The sequence below is a fragment of the Spermophilus citellus genome, assembly GCF_964194105.1.
Source record: "Spermophilus citellus genome assembly, chromosome: 2".
NCBI classification, from domain to species: domain Eukaryota; kingdom Metazoa; phylum Chordata; class Mammalia; order Rodentia; family Sciuridae; genus Spermophilus; species Spermophilus citellus.
This window is the reverse complement of record NC_138183.1, coordinates 223,644,454-223,671,091: the sequence shown is the minus strand read 5'-3', so window position 1 is coordinate 223,671,091 and position 26,638 is coordinate 223,644,454. Positions and strand designations below refer to the sequence as shown.

General features: G+C 34.3%; 1 protein-coding gene across 1 annotated transcript in view; it reads left to right on the top strand.

Annotated features, from left to right (window-relative positions):
• The window catches only part of DCDC1 (doublecortin domain containing 1), a gene marked incomplete at both ends in the record, with an annotated part of 489,436 nt that overhangs the window by 235,348 nt on the left and 227,450 nt on the right, over window positions 1–26,638 (top strand). Inside the window, 4 exon segments of the mRNA XM_081282196.1 lie at window positions 5,352–5,486; window positions 7,964–7,972; window positions 7,974–8,113; window positions 16,265–16,325. Of these exon segments, the coding sequence (XP_081138322.1) occupies window positions 5,352–5,486; window positions 7,964–7,972; window positions 7,974–8,113; window positions 16,265–16,325 (345 nt within the window).

Genomic DNA, 26,638 nt, shown 5'->3' with positions numbered 1-26,638 from the left:
ACCTTGTGCCATATGATAGCATGGAGTCTGGCAGTAGTTGGCATTCAATAAATGCTGTTGAAATTCTGCCCACCATTCTAGCCCTACCTGATTTCATGAATGCGTCACGAAATATTTTTTTACCCCATCTTCATCCTCAAACCATATATAATATTTCTGGTCTTGATACTCTCATTGCATTCCTTCTGTGCCCTTTACAATGGCATTGAACTAAATGTTACTCTTACCGCCTTTTATTTTATTTTTTTGCACGAACCAAAGTTAACCAGACTACAAGTTTAGGCAAATTTCAGGTTACTTTGGGCTCAGTGGTGTAGAGGTAGATTGAGGATCAGTGGTGAAAATCTTGGGATCAGATCATAATCCAGATTATAACAGAGTGTTAGGGAAATGGTTCTTGTTCTGTAAAAATAAAGGAACCATTGAAAATATTTAGCAGAGGTGAGATCTGATCTGAGCCTCGTGTCAGGAAGATAACTCAGGAGTTCCTTGTCTTCTCTGCTAAATTGAAAATCTTTCAAGGGCAAAGAGTGCCCTAATCATCCTTGTGTCTGCTGCAGTATCTTCATGCTCAGAGTTTGCTAAACTAAATTGAGTTCATGAGTTAATGAACTTATTAATTAACTAACTTAATAGAAATTAGCTCAAACTTGAAAATATTAGATATCTCAAAGCTCTCGGGCAAAGGAACCTAAAGGAAATCTCTCTCTCTCTCTCTCTCTCTCTCTCTCTCTCTCTCTCTCTCTCTTTCTGTCAAAGTAGAACTTCATAAGATCACTTAAATGTTCTGATTTTGAAAAATGAGAGTATAGCAGTCTGCATTTATTTTTGTCATTAATTGGTGCTAAAGATTTAGTGGAAACAAGAAACCATTCCATCTTAAATGTTTTTACACTTTTGTATTTTGGGGAAAAGAATTGATTTGAAATAAAATTTAAGTCCAACCAAAATAGTTGTGTACGAACGCAAAAACTTGATAAATTGGCTAGTAAAGAGAAGCTTTCAGGAAAAAAATGGCTCTCCCTTAGCTAGGACACCTTGAAAATCCTTTCAGAAAAATGTCTCAAATTATTTGCTGAGAGGTGATCAGTGAATTGGGAATAGTAATTTAATAACCTGAAAAAGAGCACTTTTAAAGATGGAATTCAGGTAGAGGTGACAGATATCTACAGGGCATTTTATTGTAGAATCTTGCCTGCTCAATTGAGGTAAGAAGACACTAAGAGGATTACAAGAGGGGCTGAGGGAAGGGAGGCAAAAACCGATATTCTTGATGCATAGGTTTTAAAATTGGCTGGAGATAGAGATATCAGTGCCCAACCCCTGACTGTTCTTTTTAAATCTCTTATTGACAAGTAAAACCTTTCCTACAGAGAAAAATTTGGAACATATAATCCCCATTTGTAATGTTGGAGTCAGATATAACCCTGACAATTACAACCTGTTGCTCTTTTATCCATTTCACAAACAGATTTGGAAACTACAACAAATTGACGATTTGGCGCATACATCTTTCAACAGCTCTCTATTGTTACTTAAATTGACAACACTTTTAGATTGACTCAGTTTAAGGGCAACAAAATTATATGTTTCCACAAAATGGATGAGATTTAAACTTCATAATAGTTAATATAAAAGAAAAAAACATTTCATGAAAGGAATACCTGAAGGAATGCCTGGTTATGGGAAAATATGGCAGACAACATAGACTCAAGTGTTTGGAAGGTCTTCTAATTTGCCAGAATGAGAAAAAACTTACTTTGATCATATTCTTTCAGTACATTACTTAATAGACATTATAACGACATTAGTGATAACTTTCTGTATAGAAATAGCAAGAAAATCACCAAGTCATGATTTTAAAATTATGGTATAATTGATACAAGTTAACTTGTAAATTCAGAATTTAAGGATACTAGCAAAATACATTTATAACTTCAAATTCAAGTATTAATCTGGAATTAATCTTTTGTCAAACGAAGCTGAGAAAAGGCAAATGATTCTGCATTTTCCAATATCTTTGAAGACCATATCCTTTAGAAGTAATATTTTCTATAAGTTGTTTATATACTAGAGCAAATATAGTATTTTAGTTTGAAATTTTAATTGATTACCATTAGCAAAGAACACAGGACTTTAAATAAATTTCCAAGTCCCTTTCTTATTTTAATATCAATAACTGGAAATTATTTGAGGACTATACACTGAGACCTTAAGCAATTTTTTTGCCTTGTTTGGTTGTATAAATATGTCTTTGACAATATTTTCTGCTTTCAAACTTTTCCAATTCTTTGCTATAGAGTTGAAAAGAATTATGAGGAAATAGCAAAGACATGAGGAAAGAGATTTTAGTAACTCTTCTTACAGTTACGTATAAAATTATTTAGGTTGGCCCTAAATACATGATCAAAAGTAAAATTTTTATAAAATTTCCATGTAATAAAGTAAGTAATTTATTCAGAGTGAAGGCTATGATCTCTGAACTTATCCTTTTAGAATGACTTTCATTATCTTGTACTCTGTTCCTTAGTAGATCTGCAAGAGAAGACAGTAAGTGGTCCTTTGATTATTTTGAATTTGTACAAGAATATTGAAGGCTACCCCCCCATCATTTCAGAAAAAAAGTTAAAGAAGAAGTTCTAACTCGTGGGGTGTGAATGCATCATTGCTGTCATTGACTGTTTCTACATCAGTACAATTTAGTTAGATAAGCGAAGTTATAATGATTGTTTTAAAAGCGCTATATAGGTATCCAAAATGCTATGCAAGAATTTCTTTTTTGATTCACAAAAGAACTTTTAAAGGTTTTCCCAGTTGCAGATATGATCATATATGTTTAGGTCAGACATAAATGCTTTTGTACACATGTGCACATACATGAATGCTTCAATTGCTTGCACATATACATACACATACACACATTATGTTGCAAATTGTCAGAAAACTTTTTCCCTTGAATTCTAATTTTCACAGTTTTTAATCTTTTGTCCCTTATAAATATTTAGTGTACAGCTAAGTTATCAGATTAAAGTAAACAGAAAGTGAAGTCTGCCCAAACCAAGATTTGGAAGGAAATGTCCATTTTAATTGCCAGGGCCCAGGATGTGGGGATTGCCTTTTTCTATTTTTGTGTGGTTCAAAGGATTTTGCAGCATCCCAGCCTTGGAATGACTTCCATTTCCTTCTTCATAACCAGATTTTGAAAAATCATTTTCACTGGGCTCAGTTCCACAATGGTCTTTTGCTCTGTGCCTTCTGAGAAATTTGTCTCTTTTTATATAAATACAAGGCACTGAAAATGAATTTCTTGAAATGAATGTTTTAGATGCAAAAAGAGAAGAAAATACAATCACAGAAAAAAAAATTAAAGACCATCGTCATCTTTCAATGTACTAGAATCCCAGAAGTAACCATCTTTTTCTTCCTCTTTTCTTTTTTTAATAATGCAAAATGAAGCGGCATTAGTGGGCCTGGCTGTGTCTGCCCTATGTAGAATCACTTGGGAACTGTCCAGCAAAATATCTCTTGAAGAACAGCATGGTGTTAATACTGGGTGCCAGCCCAAGGCAGAGACAAAGGACCCCTTCGCTCTTCACCAATAAGCCAACTGTTAAAAGATTAAACCATGTTGTGGAGATAACAAGAATTTAGGCGCTGGCAGCAGGTGCTGTACAAAGAAGCAGTTGGCAGTACAGTTCTTCTGTCTGACTAATTCCAGTCAAAACAATCTTCTGCCCAGTTGCAGAAGGGAGTTGTGAGTGTGATGGAAACTTGGAGTTAGGAGGTTGAGTAAGAGTGCTACTTTAAATGCTGAATCCTGCGGCAGATGGATTAGTAGAATATAGTTTATCATTGTTCAGAGACAGTGGGGGATTCCCCTCCACAATCCAGCCACTACTGGCTGACTGGAGAATATATAATCAAAGAGCTGTAAGTCAAATCTGCTTATGTGGTGGGGGTTGCTGTATTTTTCAAGTTATCATTTTCACATAGAAGAGATATTTGAGACTTTTCTCTCTTGAGTAATATCCATCTACCATTATAGAACAATTACTAAATATATTAATTTTACCCTTATATTTTTGCTTCATCACATTTATAAAATATTCTTTTAAATTATTATTTTTAATAATAATTTAAATTTTTAAAATAATTTGTGTATTTTAAAAATAATTATTACTCAACAGATATCTAATGTTATCACAAATATAGAAAGGACTTTTAGTATTGGAATATAATTTTAATTGTTATTGAAGCAATGTCATTTATTGGGTTTAAGACATAAATTGGTATGGTCCTATAACCTACACAAAAAAATATTGGTGCTTAGAAAGTGATTACTCAGGATAAGTAATCATGTAATTTAGGATATAAAGTTCATTAAGCATAAAGTAGTAGAATTCCTATAGGTGACATGAGTGGCTGATAATTTGACAATTAAGTCTAAGTGAGAAACACCAGAAAGGACACAATACCTTTGACATTTGTAATCTGATAAGCAGCATGGGTTGTGTGATCTGACAATGGACATAGGAGATGTGCATGTGATGTCTCCCCAACTAGTTCCCTCCTGTTCATTCCCACTACTATCTCTGAAGTTTCAGCTTATATCTTTTTATCTCAGGAGATATGTATAGACTTCCAATTGTTTTCTTTGCCTTAGATGTCTCTCTTCTACCCTTGTCAGATGGTTTTACCTAATTTGTTGTAATCTAGTCCCCCTGCTTCCTATTATTGACCCAACTCCATATCCTTACACTTGGCATTTTCTACAGTTTGGCCATATTTACCTTTTAAGCCTGCCCAAAGTTTTCTAAAACATATTGATTAAACTTCCTTGCCTTTACTTGTAATTCTGGTTGTTATTCATTATTCCTGTCATTTTCTCTCCTTTCTTCAAGGTCTATTTCACATCTTACCTCTTTCAAGATGCTCCACTATTTGGTTGTTCCAGAAGAAATGAACCTACTATTTTTTTACATGATAAAAACACTATTCAATGATTTGTATGGAGTTTAACATGAACTTGTATGTGTATGTGAGGAAAAGAGAGAGTAGAGAGAGAGAGAGGAGGAGAAAGAAGGAGTTTGTTTCTGTTATAAGTTTCTTTAGGGCAAGAAAAATGCTTTATAGTATCCTATGCCATATAGTCCAGTGTCTTGCATGTTAGAATTGGTGCTCAATGAATATTGATTAACTTGAATTAAAGGAGACTAATCACGACTTTTTGGAAAAAGAACTTCTCATTCAGCATACATGTTGTTCTAGAATAACTTATTTTTGATAAATGTGCTGAGGAGGGTTGAGTTTTAGACTGTGGGTTTAAAATTCATACTGTTCTCATGATGCAGGTGGATCCCAATATTGTCCTTCATGCCTCTGTTTCCATTGGAAAGCGGAGTTTCTCAAGTAGTGAAGTGAGCTGCAGGAGTCAGATAGCTCCGTCAACCCTGTGGCCTGCAGCCAGTGTGTGGCTGATCACCAAGGTGCCTAAGAATGTCTGCTCTTGCTAAGTGACTTTCCCTTGCTTGCTGGCTCCTTGTGCTGCTTCAGTTCCCAGTGCCCTGTTGCACATGAATGTGTAAATGAAAACGTGGTAAACTGTTGACTGTTAAGATTGCTTTCTCTGCTCTTGGTCTTGTCTAGCTCAAAAGACTTTTGTGGATCCCCAAGAGAGCATTCAATTCAGTGTTAGATATGCTGAGTAATTCACACCTCAGAATATACTTAAAACAAGCATAGAACTTATTTATAGTCCACAGACTTGCCCTTTTCATGAAATTTGCAAGTCATTTGCTTCCACTTCTTAGTCTTCTCAAGCTTTACCTTCTCAGTATCATTGGATCTGATGGATTAACACCACATTATGACTTTGCATATAGTCTTAGCAAGGGCATAGTTTAAAAAAACCCAGAGTATCAAATGTGAAAAATACCCATCATACTTTAACCTGTATATTGGCAATGCTTAATTTTAAAATTTTATTATTGCACAATTGAATCTGACTTACATGACAACATATAATTGCCATCACCTACCTTCTTAATATTGATATATGTGTTGTAAATATGCATTTCTGGCTGGAAAGAGATGGTGCAGTTTATATCTGTCCTTCTCCTACTCCCTTTGTCACCCCCAATAGACTGTGTTACTGCTGCTTAAACACTTCTGTGAATGCAAAATCACCCAGTCAAGTTTTCTGCTAGTTAGTTTTGGGGGGAGGAAGGGTTGAAACTATTTTATCAAATGAAATCTTAGATTTACCCTTACTTATTGTTCTTTGATTCTCTGAGAGTTGAAAATGAACACATAGAATAATAAAGCTACTAATGTACTAATACATGTTATTTATTTCATATACTAAAGAAGAGCAAGGCTAGATGAGGTATTCCTAACATCTGCTTCTGAACTGGAGACTGTCTTTATTATTAGTCCTTTTTACACTGTATTTTGTTTCTAATTTAATAGTAAGGGCTACTATTTTGTTGAACATCTCCCATATGTCAGGCGCAGTTAGGCACCTTATATTCATTTATCACATCATCTTACAAGAACTGTGTAGATTTTCATCATCAGCTGAAGAGGCAGAAGTTAGTAAGTAGCAAAGGAAGGTTTTCTGTGTCTGCCTGACTTCAGCTCTCAGGCCTTCTCACCATCATACAAGACACTGCTCTATATTCCACCAATCTATGAATGCCATGGTGTCTTAGCCTCAGCACTGCCACTGAATGAATAGCTGTACGACAGCAGGCAAATCACACACAGTATCAGGGCCTTAGCCAGTTCATCAGAAAAGAGCTAGACCAGAGGACATAGAAGATTTTTTAAAAATTCTCATATTTATTATAGTTTCATAGTATCACTTTGTAGAATTTTATGACATAATAAACCCGTGCTATCTAAAATTTCCCCCCAAAATAACTAAAATGCCTACCAAAGAGTATGGTTTTAGAGTAAGAAAGGTTGGAATTGGAATCCCTCTGTGACCTTGGGAAAGTTACTTAGCTGCACTGAACCATCATTTCTTTATCTATAAAATGGAATTAGTCATAACTGCCTCCACAGTTGCTGTGAAGTTGAAATTAGAAAGCAGGTGTGAAGTTCAAGTGTAATATCTAGCACATAGGAGGTGCTTAATAAATAGTGACTTTCTTTTCTCACCTCAGTCTTTTTATTTTATATATATATTATAAAATGTGTACTAGAACCAGACTGTTTTAGAAATATATTTCTCTGTTTATCATGTGTTAAAACATAAGAAATAAAAGTTTCACTTTTAAGAGAACACTTTTTAAATCCTTTCAGTCAGAACTCCCCCTTCCTCTTTCAAAAACAAATCCTTTCACCTGGTTAGACAGATAATTTTGTATACCTTAAATCCCTAGTAGGTGTAGATAGATTTTCTAGTGGTTGTTACTTTTTAAAAATGTGCTGATTCACTAAGTAGGAAGATGATTAAATGACCGCTTAAACAATGCTCCTAATTAATTTCCTTGGCAGAGGATCCTAACATTTAAAACAAAAGAAGTTCATGAACCACCTTAAAATGTTTAACCCATGGTATTTAAACCCAGAGTAAAACTTTAAATTGGTGCGAAGGTTAAGGATTTGTTCAATCTTTTCAGTTCACTGCGTTTTTTTCCGTGCATACATATTTCAAGTAAGCTCTGTAGTTATAACTCCAGCAAGTGACACGTGATAGACCCCAAATCGCTGCACTGTGAAATATGCACAGTAGAAAAGGACAAATGAAGATATCAAGGTCTGTTTTATTTTGCGCTGAACTGTAAAATGCCACCCTTGTCGGACAGAAGATCACTGGTTCTGAGCAGGGCTCACTGACTGCTAAGTTGTGGGTAGTGTTTCACTTTCGGCAACTGTTAATATCCGGAGTTATCCAGGCATAATGACCTCACTATTTGTGACACATTGTTGAATTTTCTGGTTCTTTTAACTTATTTAGACCTTTCTCCCCCCTCTCTATTCATTGGAAGGCTGGAATGATCCTGAGCCGAGCGATAACTCAGGGCTGCCTAGCTATTGGTCATCCAATCAGAGTCAAGGCCGCTGAGGGAGCATCACTAGAAGGATATAAATTAATCCTACAGAAAAGGTAATGCTTATGAGCTATTTAGCTCAAGATAATAAATGTTAATTTCAAGAATTCTGAACAGGCAAATTGTAATGATCCCTGACTTAGAATATTCATTAGGTGTTTCATTTGGTGTTCAAAGTATCAATGTTAGTTTTTTTTTTTCCTTTTTAATCTAAAATAAGCTTGAAAATGTATGCTACTTAGTTTGGTGATAGTGTTTAAAAAATATTTTAAAAAGTGAAATGTTGACCTTCAACATGTATCTGTACTGTCGACAAGATACTGCTTTACTCTATAATTATCAGAACTCATTTATTGAGATCTATCTTGATTGCTAATTTAAAAACTTAAATTTATGTGTGTGTTCTTAACCTTTTCTCCATCTTCTGAATGTGGAATACTGAACTGTAAAAGTAAAACCACAGAGACAAAACAGTTGCTGACTTGTGATAAACCACCAATGTCCTCTGCTTACTTTTGTTTTTTTGGTGGGGGTATGGGGGGAGATACAATTAAAACATACAAAAGTTGATTTAAAAATTAGCAATGAGGAATAAAGTTGGTTTATCTCTAACAGCCTGGAAATATTGCTTCCTAAAAGCTTTCTTTTTTCTTGTTCATTTATTTTTTAATTTCATCAAATATTGTAAAAAATAATTCCTATGATACTTTTAGGACTTAAAAAGCTGTTCCCCAAATGCTTCTGCTAGATAGGCAGTTAGGATGTTACCACTTAAGATGAAACCAGGACCAGGTTACTTGGGCATCAGAGAAGCTGGCCCACCCATAAATACAGAAGGAAATTTTTCTCTAACATAAAAAGCAGACTGTCCATCAGATTTAAAAATACCATACAGTGACTATGACTGACACAGGCAGATTCCCAGGTATAAATCTTGGTAGTACTTCTTATTCAAACAACAACAACAACAACAACAACAACAACAACAAAATTCGGAGTCAGACACTATTCTAATTTTCTTATATTGTCACATTTAATCATCACAATTACCTGGGAAGGTAGGTATTATTATTATTAAAGATGAGGTAAATGAAGTTCATAGAAGTTAATACCTTACTCCAGATCATGCCTACCATGTGGTTGGGCAGGAATGCAAACCAAGATAGATTCTGCACTCTATGTGAGTAGACTCTTAGCCAGAAAATTACACTGCCTATAAGTTAAAGTCCAGTCAAACGCTAATGTGTGCCAAGTGTGGTAGCAGATACCTCAGTGGATGGGTACAATATATCAATTGAGAAACCCAAGCAGAAGGGGAAGGCCTCATGTGAACTGTACAGGGCTATACATTTATATGAAATTTATAAGAAAAATGGGAGGTGTTGATTAGTAGTAGAATGCATTCTGGGCATACTTAGAACCTTGGTTCTATTCTCAGCACCAAAGGAGGGGCAGCCAGACATCTAAAAAAAATCAATGAAATTAAGATCAAAGAAATTAATAAACTTCTAGCTAGACTGTTGAGGAAGGAAAGAGGATACAAATTACCATTGTCAGGAATGAGAAACATGATATCAGACAGTTAAAGGTAAACTAAAGAATATTTTGAACAAGTATATGCCAATTAATTTCTCAACTTATATGGTAAAGATCGATTTATTTAAGGGGTACATTAAATAATGCCCGCTCAAGAAGAAATAGATAACCTGAATAGTTCTATCTCTTAAAGAAATTGAATGTTTAGTTGAAAACTTTTCCACAAAGAAAATTTCAGGCCCAGATGGCTTTACTAGCTTCATTCTGAAATTCTACTCCAAATTTTAGGACAAATGATATTAATTCTACACAGCCTTATCCAGAAAACAGAAGAAGTAATACTTCCCAACTGATTCTAGGAGGCCAGTATTACTCAGATAATAAAAACTAGACAAAGACATTATAGTAAAAGAAAAACATGGTTTGTGAAAATAAATGTTAAAAAAAACTTCACAAAATTTTAGAAAATTAAGTTCAACAATATATAACAACATATATGAGGTAGGTTTACACCAGGAATGCAAGAGTGGTTTGCTAATAATTAACTCAAAACTTAACTGTAAGCATTTTTTCAAAAATATTTTGTTTTAGTTGTAGCTGGACACAATACCTTTATTTTATTTTTATGAGGTGCTGAGGATTGAACCCAGTGCCCCACACGTGCTAGACAAGCGCTCTACTGCTGAGCCCAACTCCAGCCCACTGTAAGCATTTTAGATGACAACATAGGAAATGATATTATGGCTTTGTATTAGGCAAAACTCACTTCAATAAAACACAAAATATCAATTGGTATATTGGATTTTATCAAAATTAGAATTTCTTTTCTTTAAAAGACAGTGTTAAAAAATGAAAACATAAGCCACAAATTAAAGATACTTGCAAAGCATGCAGAAACCTCAAGAATATATGGACAGATGAATTATTTCAACAAGTACTTCTTTTAGTTTTTTCTTAAATTGGTGCATATTAAATAAGCAGAACATTAATAAGGCTGATATACAGTTGCCATATAAAAAGATGATTAACATCATTAATATTTAGAGGAATGCAAAATAAACCTACAATGAAGTATTATAATCTAGTAGAATATGTAATATTTAAAAGATTGCCCATACTAAGTACTGGTGAGAATGTGGAACAAGTGGAGCTCTCATTGTGCATAGTTGGTAAAACTATGGAAAACAGTTCATATTTTCCTAAAATATGAAACATTTATCTACCTTATGACCCAACCATTCTATTCCTGGTAATTTACCCAACAAAAATGAAAATATATATTCATTCAAAGTTGTATATATGAATGTTCATAGAAACTTTATTTCCAAAAGCTGAAAGAACTAGAAACAACCCAAATGTCCATTCATAGGTGAATAGCTAAGCAAATTTTGTTCTATGTATACACTAGAATACTATCCAGCAAGAAAAAAAAGGAATATGTTCTTGATACATTCAATGATAGGAGTGAATCTCAAAGTAACTATGCTGAAGGAGAAAAGAAAAACCAAAAAAGTCCATGTTGTTTGATTCCTAGAAAATGTGAACTAATTTAGAGTAATAAAATGAAGATCTCTAGTTGCCTGGAGATAGAAAGGTGGGGAAAGGACCAGAAGAAGAGATTAAATAGAGGCACAAGGAAACTTTGGTAGTGATATTTTTGGGTGATGAATAAGTATATGTTTATTATCCTGATAATTTTACAGGTATGAAAGTATTTTAAAACACCAATGTTATTCTTTAAACATATCTCAATTGTGCAACTGACAAATTCTACATCAATTATTTTCCAATAAAGCTGTTATAAAAAGACTAAGACACAAACCAAGAAAGAAACACAAACTGAAAATTATGAGTAGGGAATGACTGAGTGGTTGCTTTAGAGGAAGATGCTAAAAGAAAGCCTTTCTCAGTGGGAGAACTGATCAATGGCCAAGGTCAAAATGGTAGGTGCTAGGAAGCTTATAGCTTGATGGACATGTTTATCATGCCCAGGGTCCTCACTAGACATAATGCATATTGAAAGTAGTGCAATGTTACTTTTCTTTTCTTTTGGTACCAGGGATTGAACCAAAGGGCACTTAACCACTGAGGCACAACCCAGCCCTTTAAAAAAATTTTAAAAGTTGCTGAGGCTGGCTTCAAACTCACAATCCTCCAGCCTCAGTCCCTTGAGCTGCTGGGATTACAGGCAGGTGCCACTGTGCCTGGCTGTGCAACATTTCTTTAGCTGACTTAGTCTTAGCCTATTGAACTCTCTTTCCCACTCTGATCAGGATGGTCAGAAAACTGAGTGGGCCTGAATTTCAAGATTTTAATGTCATTGTTGCTTATAGGAGAGAGAATTTGGGCAAGAAAGAGAAGAAATGTATTAAGTTTGAAAATTTCTATTTTCAATAAATGATTTTGTTTAATCTAGAAAAGAAGAAGTAAAGGTTGGAGAGAGGTGGGATAGGTAAAGGGGGGAGGATCTCTATGTAAATGAAGATTATTTGCTTTTGTATTAATGTAGATTGCCTTTAACTGAGAAACAGAATCTATTGCAGGGTATAGGTAAAGTAGCAGAACATTTGGAAATATAGAGTATCTCATCATAAAGCTGTTTTTCATTTCTTTAAAAAGCAGTAAGGATCAAGATTTTTAAAGTTTGCCTCACTTTTTGTTGAACACTCTCAAATGCATTTATCTTTTCTAGAGGATCTAAAATATCTGACTTATTTTTTATGGTAACCATATTTCACTATAAATAATAATAAATATTCTTTTGTGACAGCAACTTCCAGAGACAAAAAATTTTCCTCTTTTCCTGAGTAGTATAATGATTTTAACAAAAGCTATGAATCAAGACATAGCCTTTTATATGCAAAAAATAATAGAACTAGCACTTAAAGTAGCAACCTGACAACTCACAAAAAGTATTGTAAACATATCATGCCTCATTAGTTCAGTTATGTCTCATTTGATGTCAGTCATCTTATTCAATATAGCAAGTATGTGCACATATTTTCCCTTTAATTTTTTTTTTCTGTTCTGCGTATCTGACCATCAGTGGAGGAAGGGAAGCCTCCGATGTCATTACCAAGTAACCAGAACAATGATAAAAATTATTTTAAAATAATAAATAACTCAACTTTATCTTGATATTGCTTAAATTTAAGGACTGAGAACAGGGTACAGTTGCATGTCTGTAATCCCAGTGCGGCTGCTGAGGCAACAGGACAGACTCAGTAATTCAGTGAGATTCTCAGCAACTCAGTGAGACCCTGTTTCCAAATAAAAAGTGAAAAGAACTGGGGCTGTAGCTCAGTGTAAAGCACCTCTGGGTTCAATAGCCACTACAAAAAAAAAAAAAAAAAGAGAGAGAGTTCCCCATTTTCCCAGACAGCTTCAAATGGCTTCCCTGGACAGGGAAGCTTACCAAAACCCTCACATGTAAAATGACAGCATGAGATGAAATAGTCTTGGAAATCATATGCTTTCAGAAAGAGGACCCTGAAGAGCATCTACTATAGACCTCTCCTTAATAGTAATAGTAGTCACATGTGATGGTATACATCAGAAATTCCAGCTACTCCAGAGACTAAGGCAGGTAGATTGCAAGTTCAAGGCCAGCCTGGGCCTTTTTTGAGACCCTGTCTCAAAAAAATAAAAGACTAGGGATATAGCTCACTGGTAGAGTGCCCCTGGGTTCAATCCCCAGACATGCCCCCCCACACACACACATACATACACAAAATGGTGGTGATGATGGTGATAATATCATTGATATCACTCATTATTATTATGAGAAATTCCAAGGCCAGTAGAGACTAAGTGATCTATTAAAGGTATATCTAATTAATGTCAGATCCAGATCCAGGGCTTGAACTTAGGTCTGTTGACCTTAGTTCAGCTTATGTCAGTTATGATATTTGTAACTGATTTTGGGGTAGAATATTACTCCTTCATTCTTTATTCTTCTCATTATTGATGTTGTTATTGTTATTTTTAATTTTGTTTTAATTTAAAAAAATCTTTCTAGCTCACTACTTATTAGCCAAAAAGAAAATCCCTGACATCATTTTAAAATCAGTATCATCAGTGTATCTTGAATAAAATTTGATTTTTAACATATAAAAATATCTTAAAAATAAGCATATGTAGTTTTGTGTGTTGGAATTTTATTTTTAAGGAAGTTATTATAGATTAGAATGATAACTTACCATCCTGCCTAATGTGGCATTACTGGACAGTTTTGAAAAAAAACAGTAAAATTCAAAGGTAATGTTCATTAATATAAATAAAATTCCCAAAGGAATACTACTATTAAGCTCACAGGGCTAATCAATGATATAAAACTGCATATTTTTAGAAAGATTTCCTGGGCAAATATTTGCTAGAAAAGAATTGAAGCTATGATAAAATTTGACAAATACTTGGAAACTTATATTTCTTCCAGAATTATTTCTTACATTCTTAAAAGGTGTAACATGTTCTTTAGCACCATAAGTCCCCTAGCCAACTGTATTTTAAAACACTTTTCATAATGACCTTATTATTAATTTTTAGGATAGTAACATTCTGACATTTAAAGATGTCCTTAATCTCATGTGCTAGGCACTGTGATTGGCTCTGAGAGTACACATTGGTCTCTGCCCTCACATCAATTGTCTATTTGTATACATCTTTCCTGTTGTACTTATTATTATTGGAAAAAGATGGTATAAATTTAGAAAGTTGGGGCTGGGGACATGGCTCAAGCGGTAGCACGCTCGCCTGGCATGCACGGGGCACTGGGTTCGATCCTCAGCACCACATAAAAATAAAAAATAAAGATGTTGTGTCCACTGAAAACCAAAAAATAAATATTAAAAAATCTCTCTCTGTGTCTCTCTCTTTAAAAAATTTAAAAAAAGAAAGTCAAAATTGAAATCAATATAATTTATTTTTAAGCCAACACTATAATTCAACTAAAAGGCAAAATTTTTGGATTTTGAATGTCTTATAGTTTGAAAAAACTATCATTTTTCATTTTATCTTGAACAAATATACTAATGATAATTTATGCAACAGGAGGGACTGCCTGTGGGAAATAAAGTTGCAATGAGCTATACCCCTTACACATTACAAGGATTAAATTTTATTACAACCCAACACATTTTCATTAAAGATGTATAACAATCACTCTTTTAATTTATTTAATAAAGTATAGTTCTAAGCTTGATATTGACAGCCTTAAAAGATCAGCAGTACTGTTTTTGCTATTCTTCATTTAGTGGTTGAAATATTAACATTCTCAGTACCTCTGGAGAAATTGTTATAGTATGAAACTATGTGGTGACAATTTTACACAATTGTATTAAAACATTTATGGTCATATAAATGTGTAGTAAGTCTCTGAGATTATATGTCAAGTTGTTATCAGTGAGACTAAAATGTTGATACCATTTTCAATCTTCAAGTTAAACACAAAAATCTTGTGTTACACTTTTCCAATCCATTTGAGATGGTGGCGTGCTGATAATCAGACACTCTGGCTTCTAGTACCTATTTGGATAATTCTTATTGCTCTGCCTTGGCCAGTTCATTGTACCTCTCCATTTCTCACCTTATTCACCTATGAAAAGAGTAGTAGGCCAGGATATCCCCAGGATCTATGTATTATTTCTGAATTTTAAATCTGGACCTTTCTTTTCTTGCTGCTTTTATCATTCTAGTTCAGTGGTTTCTCTAGTCTGATCCACAGACCACATGAATCCCCCAAACTTCCATAATGAGGATCACTTGCAACATCTGTTAACATATGTTTTTGGGTGTCCAGACCTTCAGAATCAAATCTCTTAGGATAGGGGTCTGGAGACCTATATTGTTATTAAGCACCCATTTCAATATGCCCATGAACTCTTCACATTCCCTTATGTAGACTGAATGTGGGTGAAGAATGATAGGCACTGAACCAGTTTTGGATTGCTGCTTTTATATGTTGTGCCCAGATCAAATAGCATCTTCTTTTAGAATTGAACATTACCTGACACGGCTTATTCTCAACCTTTGATGTTTCTGTCAAAACTCAGAGGCAGTAGTAAAAGTCTTGTTTAACATCCTGTTACAGTTAATTTCATTCATTTTGTCCTACCTTTGTAAAGTTTCTAAATATTAATGAATACGTGATTAGTTAATTTTAGCATGATTGACTTCATCATATTATAGATTTTTTCCCTTACTGAGATTTAGCTCAGGGAATATGATATTTCTTAATAAGATTTTCTAGTCATTTCAGAAGTAGCTGCTTGAGGTTCCTAATTTTTCATGGTATCCTTTTCTATACCACTTTTAAATCTTATACCTAATTAAGCTCTTCTCTTTTTGTCTCACAAAGGATCTTTAGGGTAGGGAGTGAATTTCCTAGAATATTCTTATTATTATTGGTAACACACATACATGCGCACATGTACACACACACACACACACACACACACACACACACCACATTTTTGGATACCACAGCATTGTACTATAGCAGAGAAATTGGTTGTCTCATGGAGTGGCTTTAGATACTGAAATAGCAGTGAAGATTGGTAGAGTGTGGACTGTCCTCTTGCTAGGCAATATGGAAATGATAATTTTATTTGAAACCTACAAGTGTTCCTGTGTGGAAAAAGAGTGTCAATCTCTAAATTACATTCTCATTACAGACATAAAGGAGATGAATCTCAGAAGTGGGTGTTTGGAACGGATGGCTGTATTTATTCTAAGGTAAATACTTTATATGTCACAACTTTTATTCTAAAGCTTTTCTGTTTCCATATTTCTATAATATGCACTATTTTTTAATTTTATTTTTTATTGGTAAATTATAGTTATACATAATAGTGGGATTCATTATGCCATATTTGTTCATGCACATGGTATAATTTGGTCAATCTTATTCCCCAGTACTTCCCTTTCCTTCTTTGCCCCAATACATTTACTATACTTTACCATCTCTTTTCTATTATTATTATTGTTATTTTTATTATTTTAGTTAGTTATTATATTTGAATTATATATGTAAGTGGCATTCATTGTATTATGTTCATACATGGACATATCATGATTTGGTAGATTATGTTCCCCAATATAATAGAATGAGAAAACATTAAACCTTTCATTTCCTGAGGCTAGTTTATTCCATTTACCATGATGTTCTCCATTTTCATCCATTTACTAGCAAATGACACAATCACATTCTTCTTTATGGCTGAATAAAACTCCACATTTTCTTTGTACATTCATTTCTTGATGGAGACCTAAACTGGTTCCATCACTTGGCTAAATATTGGTATACATGTATTATTATAATATGTTGATTTTAGTTATTTTGGATAAATATCAAGGAATGGGGTAGCTTGATCTTATAGAAGTTCCTTTTCTGGTCTTTTGAGGAATATCCATACTGCTTTCCAAAGTGGTTATACCCATTTGCATTTGCACCAACAATGTATAAGTGTACCTTTTACCCCATGACCTCACCAGCAATTATTGTTATTTGTATTTAAAAAATGTTTTTAGTTAGAGATGGACAGAATAACATTACTTATTTATTTTTATATGTTCCTGAGGCTCAAACCCAGTGCCTCACCCTCTATGCTATGCAAGCACCCTACTACTGAGCTATAACCCCAGCTATTATTTGTATTTTTTTTGCAGGGCGGGGGGTAGTACTGAGGGTTGAATTCAGGGGCACTTGACCACTGAGCCATATCCCTGCCCTATTTTGTATTTTATTTAGAGACGGTCTCACAGAGTTGCTTAGTGCCTTACTTTTGCTGAAGTTAGCTTTGAATTTGTGATCCTTTTGCCTCAGCCTAGCTGCTGGGATTACAGGTATGTGCCACAGAGCCTGACCCTTATTTGTATGTTTGATGACTGCCATTGTAACTGGAGTGAGAGAAAATCTCACTGTAGTTTTGATTTGTACTTCTCTGACTGCTAAGGATATTGAATGTTTCTCATGTATTTGTAGCCATTTTTATTTCTTCTTTTGAGAAATATCTGTTTAAAACTTTTTGCCCATTTATTTATTGGGTTATTTGTGGTTTTTATATTAGGATTTTTGAGTTCTTTATATATTCTGGATATTTCTTTTCTTTTCTTTTCTTTTATTAGTTGCTCAAGACAATACAATGATCTTGACATATCATACATTTGATTCAAATAGGGTATGAATTCTCATTTTTCCATGTGTACAGATTGCAGGATCACATTGGTTATACATCCATGTGTATACATACAGCAGAATATTCTGGATATTAATCCCTTGTTGGATGAGTACCTGAAGAAGATTTCCTTTTGTTCTGTAGGCTCTCTTTAACATTCTTATTTGTTTGCTGTTCAGAAACCTTTTAATTATATGCCTTCCCTTTTGTTGATTTTCAGTTTTATTTCTTGAGCTTTAGGGGTCTTATTAAGGAAGTAGGTCCTTAAGTCAATTTGTTGGAGAGTTGATCCTATGTCTTCTAACAGTTCAGTGTTTCTGGTTTAATTTCTAGGTCTTTGATCCACACTCTATTGATTTTGTGCAGGATAAAATAGATGGGAGTTTTATTCTTCTATGTAGGAATATCCGGTTGTCCCAGAACCATCTGTTAAAAAGGCTATCTTTTCTTTTTTTTTTCCTTTTTTTATTGTTGGTCGTTCAAAACCTTACATAGTTCTTGATATATCATATTTCACAGTTTGATTCAAGTGGGTTATGAACTCCCATTTTTACCCCGTATACCGATTGCTGAATCACATCATTTACACTTCCATTGATTTACCTATTGCCATACTAGTGTCTGTTGTATTCTGCTGCCTTTCCTATCCTCTACTATCCCCCCTCCCCTCCCCTCCCCTCCCCCCTCTCTACCCCCTCTACTGTAAATTTTTCTTCCACTTGTATTATTCTTCCCTTACCCCTCACTTCCTCTTGTATGTAATTTTGTATAACCCTGAGGATCACCTTCCATTTCCATGCAATTTCCCTTCTCTCTCCTTTTCCCTCGCACCTCTCATCCCTGTTTAATGTTAATCTTCTTCTCATGCTCTTCGTCCCTACTCTGTCCTTAGTTATTCCCCTTATATCAAAGAAGACATTTGGCATTTGTTTTTTAGGGATTGGGATTAGCTAGCTTCACTTAGCATAATCTGCTCTAATGCCATCCATTTCCCTCCAAATTCTATGATTTTGCCATTTTTTAATGCAGAGTAATACTCCATTGTGTATAAATGCCACATTTTTTTTATCCATTCATCTATTGAAGGGCATCTAGGTTGGTTCCACAATCTTGCTATCGTGAATTGTGCTGCTATGAACATCGATGTAGCAGTGTCCCTGTAGCATGCTCTTATTAGGTCTTTAGGGAATAGACCGAGAAGGGGAATAGCTGGGTCAAATGGTGGTTCCATTCCCAGCTTTCCAAGAAATCTCCATACTGCTTTCCAAATTGGCTGCACCAATTTGCAGTCCCACCAACAATGAACAAGTGTACCCTTTTCCCCACATCCTCGCCAGCACTTGTTGTTGTTTGACTTCATAATGGCTGCCAATCTTACTGGAGTGAGATGGTATCTTAGGGTGGTTTTGATTTGCATTTCTCTGACTGCTAGAGATGGTGAGCATTTTTTCATATACTTATTGATTGATTGTATGTCCTCCTCTGAGAAGTGTCTGTTCAGGTCCTTGGCCCATTTGTTGATTGGGTTATTTGTTATCTTATTGTCTAATTTTTTGAGTTCTTTATATATTCTGGATATTAGGGCTCTATCTGAAGTGTGAGGAGTAAAGATTTGTTCCCAGGATGTAGGCTCCCTATTTACCTCTCTTATTGTTTCTTTTGCTGAGAAAAAACTTTTTAGTTTGAGTAAGTCCCATTTGTTGATTCTAGTTATTAACTCTTGCACTATGGGTGTCCTATTAAGGAATTTGGAGCCTACCCCCACAGTATGTAGATCATAACCAACTTTTTCTTCTATCGGACGCCGTGTCTCTGATTTGATATCAAGCTCCTTGATCCATTTTGAGTTAACTTTTGTGCATGGTGAGAGAAAGGGATTCAGTTTCATTTTGATGCAAATGGATTTCCAGTTTTCCCAGCACCATTTGTTGAAGATGCTTTCCTTCCCCCATTGCATGCTTTTAGCCCCTTTATCAAATATAAGATAGTTGTAGTTTTGTGGATTGGTTTCTGTGTCCTCTATTCTGTACCATTGGTCCACCCGCCTGTTTTGGTCCCAGTACCATGCTGTTTTTGTTACTATTGCTCTGTAGTATAGTTTGAAGTCTGGTATCGCTATACCGCCTGATTCACACTTCCTGCTTAGCATTGTTTTTGCTATTCTGGGTCTTTTATTTTTCCATATGAATTTCACGATTGCTTTATCTATTTCTACAAGAAATGCCATTGGGATTTTGATTGGCATTGCATTAAACCTATAGAGAACTTATAGAGAACTTTTGGTAATATCGCCATTTTGATGATGTTAGTTCTGCCTATCCATGAACAGGGTATATTTTTCCATCTTCTAAGATCTTCTTCTATATCTCTCTTTAGGGTTCTGTAGTTTTCATTGTATAAGTCTTTCACCTCTTTTGTTAGGATGATTCCCAAGTATTTTATTTTTTTTTTGAGGATATTGTGAATGGAGTAGTTGTCCTCATTTCCATTTCAGAGGATTTGTCGCTGATATACAGGAATGCCTTTGATTTATGCGTGTTGATTTTATATCCTGAAAAAGGCTATCTTTTCTCCAAAGTAAGCTCTGTGCACCTTTGTCAAGGATCACATGACTGTACGCTATTTCCAAATAAGGTCACATTCACAGATTCCAGGCTGTGTTGAACTTATCATTTTTAAAGATGTAATTCAACATATAACACATAGTGTGTCAGTTATTGATTTATTGCCTCTCAGTTCCAATCCTACCCTTTACCTGCCTTGGGACCAACTTTGCAGCAAAGTGCTGCCAGTGGGGCATACTCCCATGAATACTTTATCCAAGCATAACTCATTTGGGTGGTACTTTAATTCTGTTTGTTCTACTATAAGAAAATACCAGTAATGGGTAATTTATAAACATTATAAATTTATTTCTCACAGTTAAGTCCAAGATCAGGATGCCAGCAGACTCTGTGTCTGTTGAGGGCTGCTCTCTACTTCTAAGATGGCACCTTGTTTCCACATCTTCTGGAAAGGACAAGAATGCTTTGTCCTCACGTGGTATTTGGGATGGAAGAGAACAAACTCACTTCAGTCCTCTAATAAGAGTATAATTCTCATCCATGAAAATTTTGACCTCATAACGTAATCACCTTTTAAATGTCCCATCTCTTAATACTATCACACTGGTGATTAAGCTTCAGCATAAGGATTTTGGGAGAGACATTCAGACCATAGCAAGTTGCTTTTTAGTAGTAGAGTTATGTTAGCAGCTATGCACCTTCCATTAGATGACTTTTACTGGCATTCCATGGGCATATGGAATGTGCCATTCACATGGTGAATCCACTGGTGTGACACCTCAGCGACTTCTTTGACATTGAGTGAGTCAGGATGTGCCTTCTATGATATGAATTGGATCTCAGCCTTGGGGCAGGCCTCTTTCTTGGGTGTTTTTTTCTCAGATCTAGCAGCAGTAGCTTCTCATAACATTTGCTATTTATATATTCTTGAGTATTCTCTTTAACTCTTAATAGCCACTCCAATCATTTGTCACTCCATTGTCTTTATGCTTATCATTTATAGTAAATTTAAACTGCCATATAGTAAACTGTTATGTAGTTTCTATCTCCTTACTGAACTCTGGCTGATAAACATGGAAGCATTTTTCTCTACTATTTTATAAATACATGGCTGAGCTGTCATTTTGTGACATCCTACGTCATTTTAGAAATTTAGAGAGTTTGATAACAATTAAATGTAAAAATTTATCATAACAGCATTTTTCCTGAAAAAATTATTTATTATAGTACTGGAAAATATCCTGACTCTATTCACTAGCTTAATCATGACTCTAAATCTTTAACTTTTGCTCATAAGCAAGGAATTTGACACAACCTTAAAATGTCAAGGTATTTAAAAAATTACCTCTACATAATTTCACTCAAAGATTCATTTCTACTTTCCCCTCATCCATCCTTCATCACATTTCTGATAACCATATTTTTGAGGTGGAGTAAGATTCTAGGTAGTTGGAGAGAACTCACAGGAAGAATGAAACTTATACATCTTGGTAAAAATATAATGTGCCAAAATGTCTCTTCAGCTGTGTGGCTTGGAGCTGCACCTGAGAACTTAATTGGGACACATCTGAACACAGTAGACTCCCATTACTGGGAGTTGTAATTCTGTCTTGTGCCTTGGTTTTCCTACCAACAGACATCAAAGAATGGAACCAAGGTTTAAGTATACTTTTTTCTTTTCTTTTCCCAAATGTAGGTGCTTAAATATATACTTATCTTCTGTCCTTTTTATCTCTTCTTTTCTCTCAATTTAAAAATTTCTAATTTCTTAACCATATATGGCTAACTAGCAATGATACACACTTTCATGTTTCAAATATTAATTTGGAGCAGGTATTAATTATAAAACTCCTGCTCAAACACAATCACTAATAATTTTGTTGCAGTTATTCTAGATTCAAAGAGAAAATTATGTATTAATGAGAAACTTCATTCTTTCAGAGGTGTAGAAATTTTGATTAACTCTAAACTTAGTCATATGTATCACTACTTCCATTTTGTTAAGGATAGAATGGAGAACAATCTTATAATTATTTGAAGCTGGATTATGAATGAAGCTCATGTCATTTTTTTTTGAAAGACAGGATTAATGCTATTAACAAACCTTGTCTCTACTACTTATGTGGCTATATGATATTAGGCAAGTCATCTAACCTTTCTAAGCTTCCCATTCTTCATTTGCAAAATGGAGAAATTAATACTAGCATTGTGAGCATTTGGTACAGATCCTGGCCTATAACCAATAGATAATTTGTAGCCAATAATGATAATGATTATGAAGAAATTTAAATAGATGTATTTTATTTGAATGAGGTTTTTTCTTTTGTTCTGAGTGTTTTCTACTCCATTCTTCTACTCATTTGCAAAGATTAAATTACATTATTTCCTATATGCAATTTATCAGTTTCAGCTAAATTAAAGATTTAAATTAAACATGAGAATAGAAGAAAACATGGATTAAAGCATCTAACTAGCTGAGTAGTAAGTAGATATTTTTAGAAGCATGCAAAGACAGACTACATCAAGGAAAAGACTTCATTGGATATATAAGGATTTTTAAAAACCTTCTAAATCTAAAATAGTTTGAGCAAAAGTAAATAGGAAAATATGATAAATAAGGGAAATCATTGCAAGGTAATATTACAGAGGGATCAAAACATATAATAAGCCTGATATAGCAATAGAAAAAAATAAACACTTCAACAGAAGAATGGGCAAGGGGTGTGAAAAGGAAATACACAAGAAAAATTAAAAGAGCTAAGTAAATAAAAGAAGTCCAGCTTCACTTGAGATTAATAATTATAAAATAATTAGATAGTATTTTCTCCCTTTTACATGTAGGAATATATTATATTAGGAATATTCAATGTTGATAAAGATGTTAGAGAACAAACATAATTGTTTCCTGTTAGTATTAGTTGTCTATTGCTATGTAACAAATTATCTCCAAAGCATAGTGACTTAAAGCAGCAAACACTTAGTACCTCACAATTTCTGTGGATCAGGAATCTGGAGCGGCTTAGCTAGGTAGTCTCCCATGAGACTGTAGTCAGGATGTAAAGCAGGTCTGCAATCATCTAAGGTTTGATCAAAGTTGGAAGACAATTGACCTTTAAATGCACTAATGCATTGCTATTGACCAGAGGTGTTAGTTCCTTGCTGTGTGGGCCTCTCCAGAATGCTGTTCAAAACATAAGCTAATAAACCAAGGGAGGGAGAGGAAGGAAGCAAGACAATACAGTGGAAACTACAGTGTCTTTTGTAACCTAATCTTAAAAGTGGCATCCATCACTTCTGCCAGATTCTTTGGGTCACACAGGTCAACCCTCATGTAATGTGGGAGGGGACTATACAAAGATATGAACACTTAGAAGCAGGGAACATTGAGGACAATCTAAGAGACTGGTACAATATTCTTGAGCATCTGTTTAGCAACATTTATCAAAATCCTTTAAAAAATTATATTCTTTTGAATTAAAAAAATCCCACTTACAGCAACTTACCCCAAGGAATTAATCAATAATATGCACTATAATATATCTTCAAGGACAGTTATTCTAACATTGTTTAGAATAGTGAAAACTGAAAGCAAGTTAAGTAAGCTAGTTAGATTGTGTAAAGATATCTTCATTATGGATATTATGGATAGTAAATGTTGGCATTGCTAATAATGTAGGATAACTTATAATTAAAGATGAAAATGCAAATGTTGTTAATTGGGAAAAATTAGGTAAGAAAACAATAGTATTTATATTGATTTATTTCACACCAAGTAAAGATTTATAAGCACAGAAACAACTGGAAGTTTAAAAGTGAAAAAGACGGTGGGAGGATGGATAATTTTTTTCCTTTATTTACTAAGTTTTCTGTGATAAACATTATAATTACCATGGGGGGAAAGGGACACTCTTTACAAACATGGGTAACCATTGTACTGACTAAAAGGAGATATAGAATCTAGAGTTTAAAATTTCCAGGTAGATCCTGCCACCTGCCTACTGCACTTTTCTAAAGGACATAAACACTCAGCCCAAGAGTTAGGTCAACTATATGGCCTCTATACTGTACATGGAGGAAATATTCTGGGGATGATAAAAATGGTTCCTAAGCCCCAGTAACTGGATCACAAAAACTACCCCCCAAAACTACTGGGTCACAAAAACTTCCTAAGCCCCAGTTACTGTTGTGATCATAAGTGCATGGGGTAGTTTTTGTGACCCAGTTACTGTTGTGTTCTGGGATGAATTTTGATAAATATGAAAGCATTCTGTCACTCAGTTGTCAACAGAAAATCTTCTCTCATGGTAATAGAACTTACCCAAGGTCTCAAAGTCAGTAAATAGAATAGCTGGAATTTGAAACCAGGCTAGGACAGCAGTATGTTAATCAGTAGGTACTGGTACTATTTAAAGTTTTTGAAGTGGTAATGATGTGATCAAAAATGTGTTTTGTTAAAGTTTATCTTCTGTTAGTGAAAAGTGGATTAGAATGATAAGAATGCAGTGAATCCAAAGGACTGATGGACTTTGAACAGGGAATAAAGGATTAAGAAATTGGAGGTCAATTTAGGGTGATGTATGCTGCAGTAGAAAGGAAGAAAAGTTGAAATATTAGGCTATTGACTCTCTATGAGAAAAGATTAGAGTTCCAGCTTTAGGAGAAGGGAGTCTTTTATATTGGTCCTCTGATGACCAAAACAGTGGGTGCCTGGTTACAGAGCAAGCTCACTTGGTCTTAGAGACCACTGAAAAGCTATGTTATCACATGTTCAGAATAACCATCACCTGGGGAAGGAATGGTTTAGAGTAATCCCAAAGGGAAAGTGCCTAGACCATTTGTATATGCCTCCAAATGCATGGTGGGGGGATGGATTACAACTCATCACTTTGTTTTTGATATGTGTCTGCCACCTTTGCTAGTCTGTCAACTCCAAGAAACAAAACTCATGGCATTTTGTTGCTACAGAATTTTTGGTCTTTGCTTCTGCAATGCCTAACAGAATGTTCACCCACATCATGACCCTACCATCTCATTGTATATATATTATAGTTTCCCATGTTCCAGGTATACTCAATTTCAAATATTAGGAAAGTATACCTTAGAAGTGAATTTATATAAAATGCCTTTACCTGTATGAGAGGACACTAATATGAAACCAGCATTAGAATATAGGAATTGGTTTGTGATTGCCACCATCAGAGCCATGCCATTGGGCACTTATTGTCTTAGAAAGTAGATATTGTTTATTTTGCTTTTTATAAGTTGATCCTTTTAATGTTCTAATATTTTGGAACATATTTGGTATTATGTCTTCCACTCATTCATATGAGTTGGAGGGAATACAGAATCTAGAGTTTAAAAATTCAGTTGTCTTTTGAAAATACAGTTGTCTTTTGTTGCTCAATTTGATCTTTGATATTTTGCTGTAGAACCAGTATAAAATAGTCTTTCTACATCATCTATCATTTTTTCATCAGTTACATTTTCTTGAACATATTTAAGACAATAAGAGCTGACATAAGAAAAAATAACAATGCAATAGAAACTTCAAGGTAAAATGAAAATCCTAATTTTTCTTGTATTAAAGTTCTTTTTACTAATATTTCGGGTTAACTTAGTAATTCAGAAATCTTTTCCCAAGGTTATGTGCAATAAAGAAACTATTTTGAGACTGGAGCTGTGGCTTGGTGGTAGAGTATTTGCCTGGTTCTGGGTTTTATCCTCAGCACTCAAAAAAAGAAAGAAACTATTTTAATTGTTTTTAAAATACTGTTATAAAAGCAATATATGCATGATAAGTTAGTATCAGAAAAGATATATTAATGAGAAGTAAAGTCCCTTCTTCTCAAACTTCATCTCTACTTCCCAGTTATTCACTAATAGCAGGTTTATATATATTTTCACAGAAATTATTAGGTGTTGTGTACATAAATTTCATAGTTCTCATTTAAATAATAAAAGTAACATATGTTAGTTTTTAAAAGGCTCTAATAAATAAGAACTTTTGCAATAATAAGCAACAGTACCTCTTATCCATCTTCCTCAAATATTATCATTAATGGTATATCATTCCTGGTTAATTAGATACAAATACATACACACAAACACACACACTTGCACATAGCCACACATAAGACTTTGTGACCAATTTTTTCCCCTTTATAACATGTTGTGATCATATTCCCCTATTGACATCTATATCTAAGCTACTTTCTTTTTAAATAATTTCTCTGTTGATGCACATTTAAGTAAATGTAAATAATGCTGCAACGAACATTCTTATGCATGTATGTTTGTTAAGGCAAAG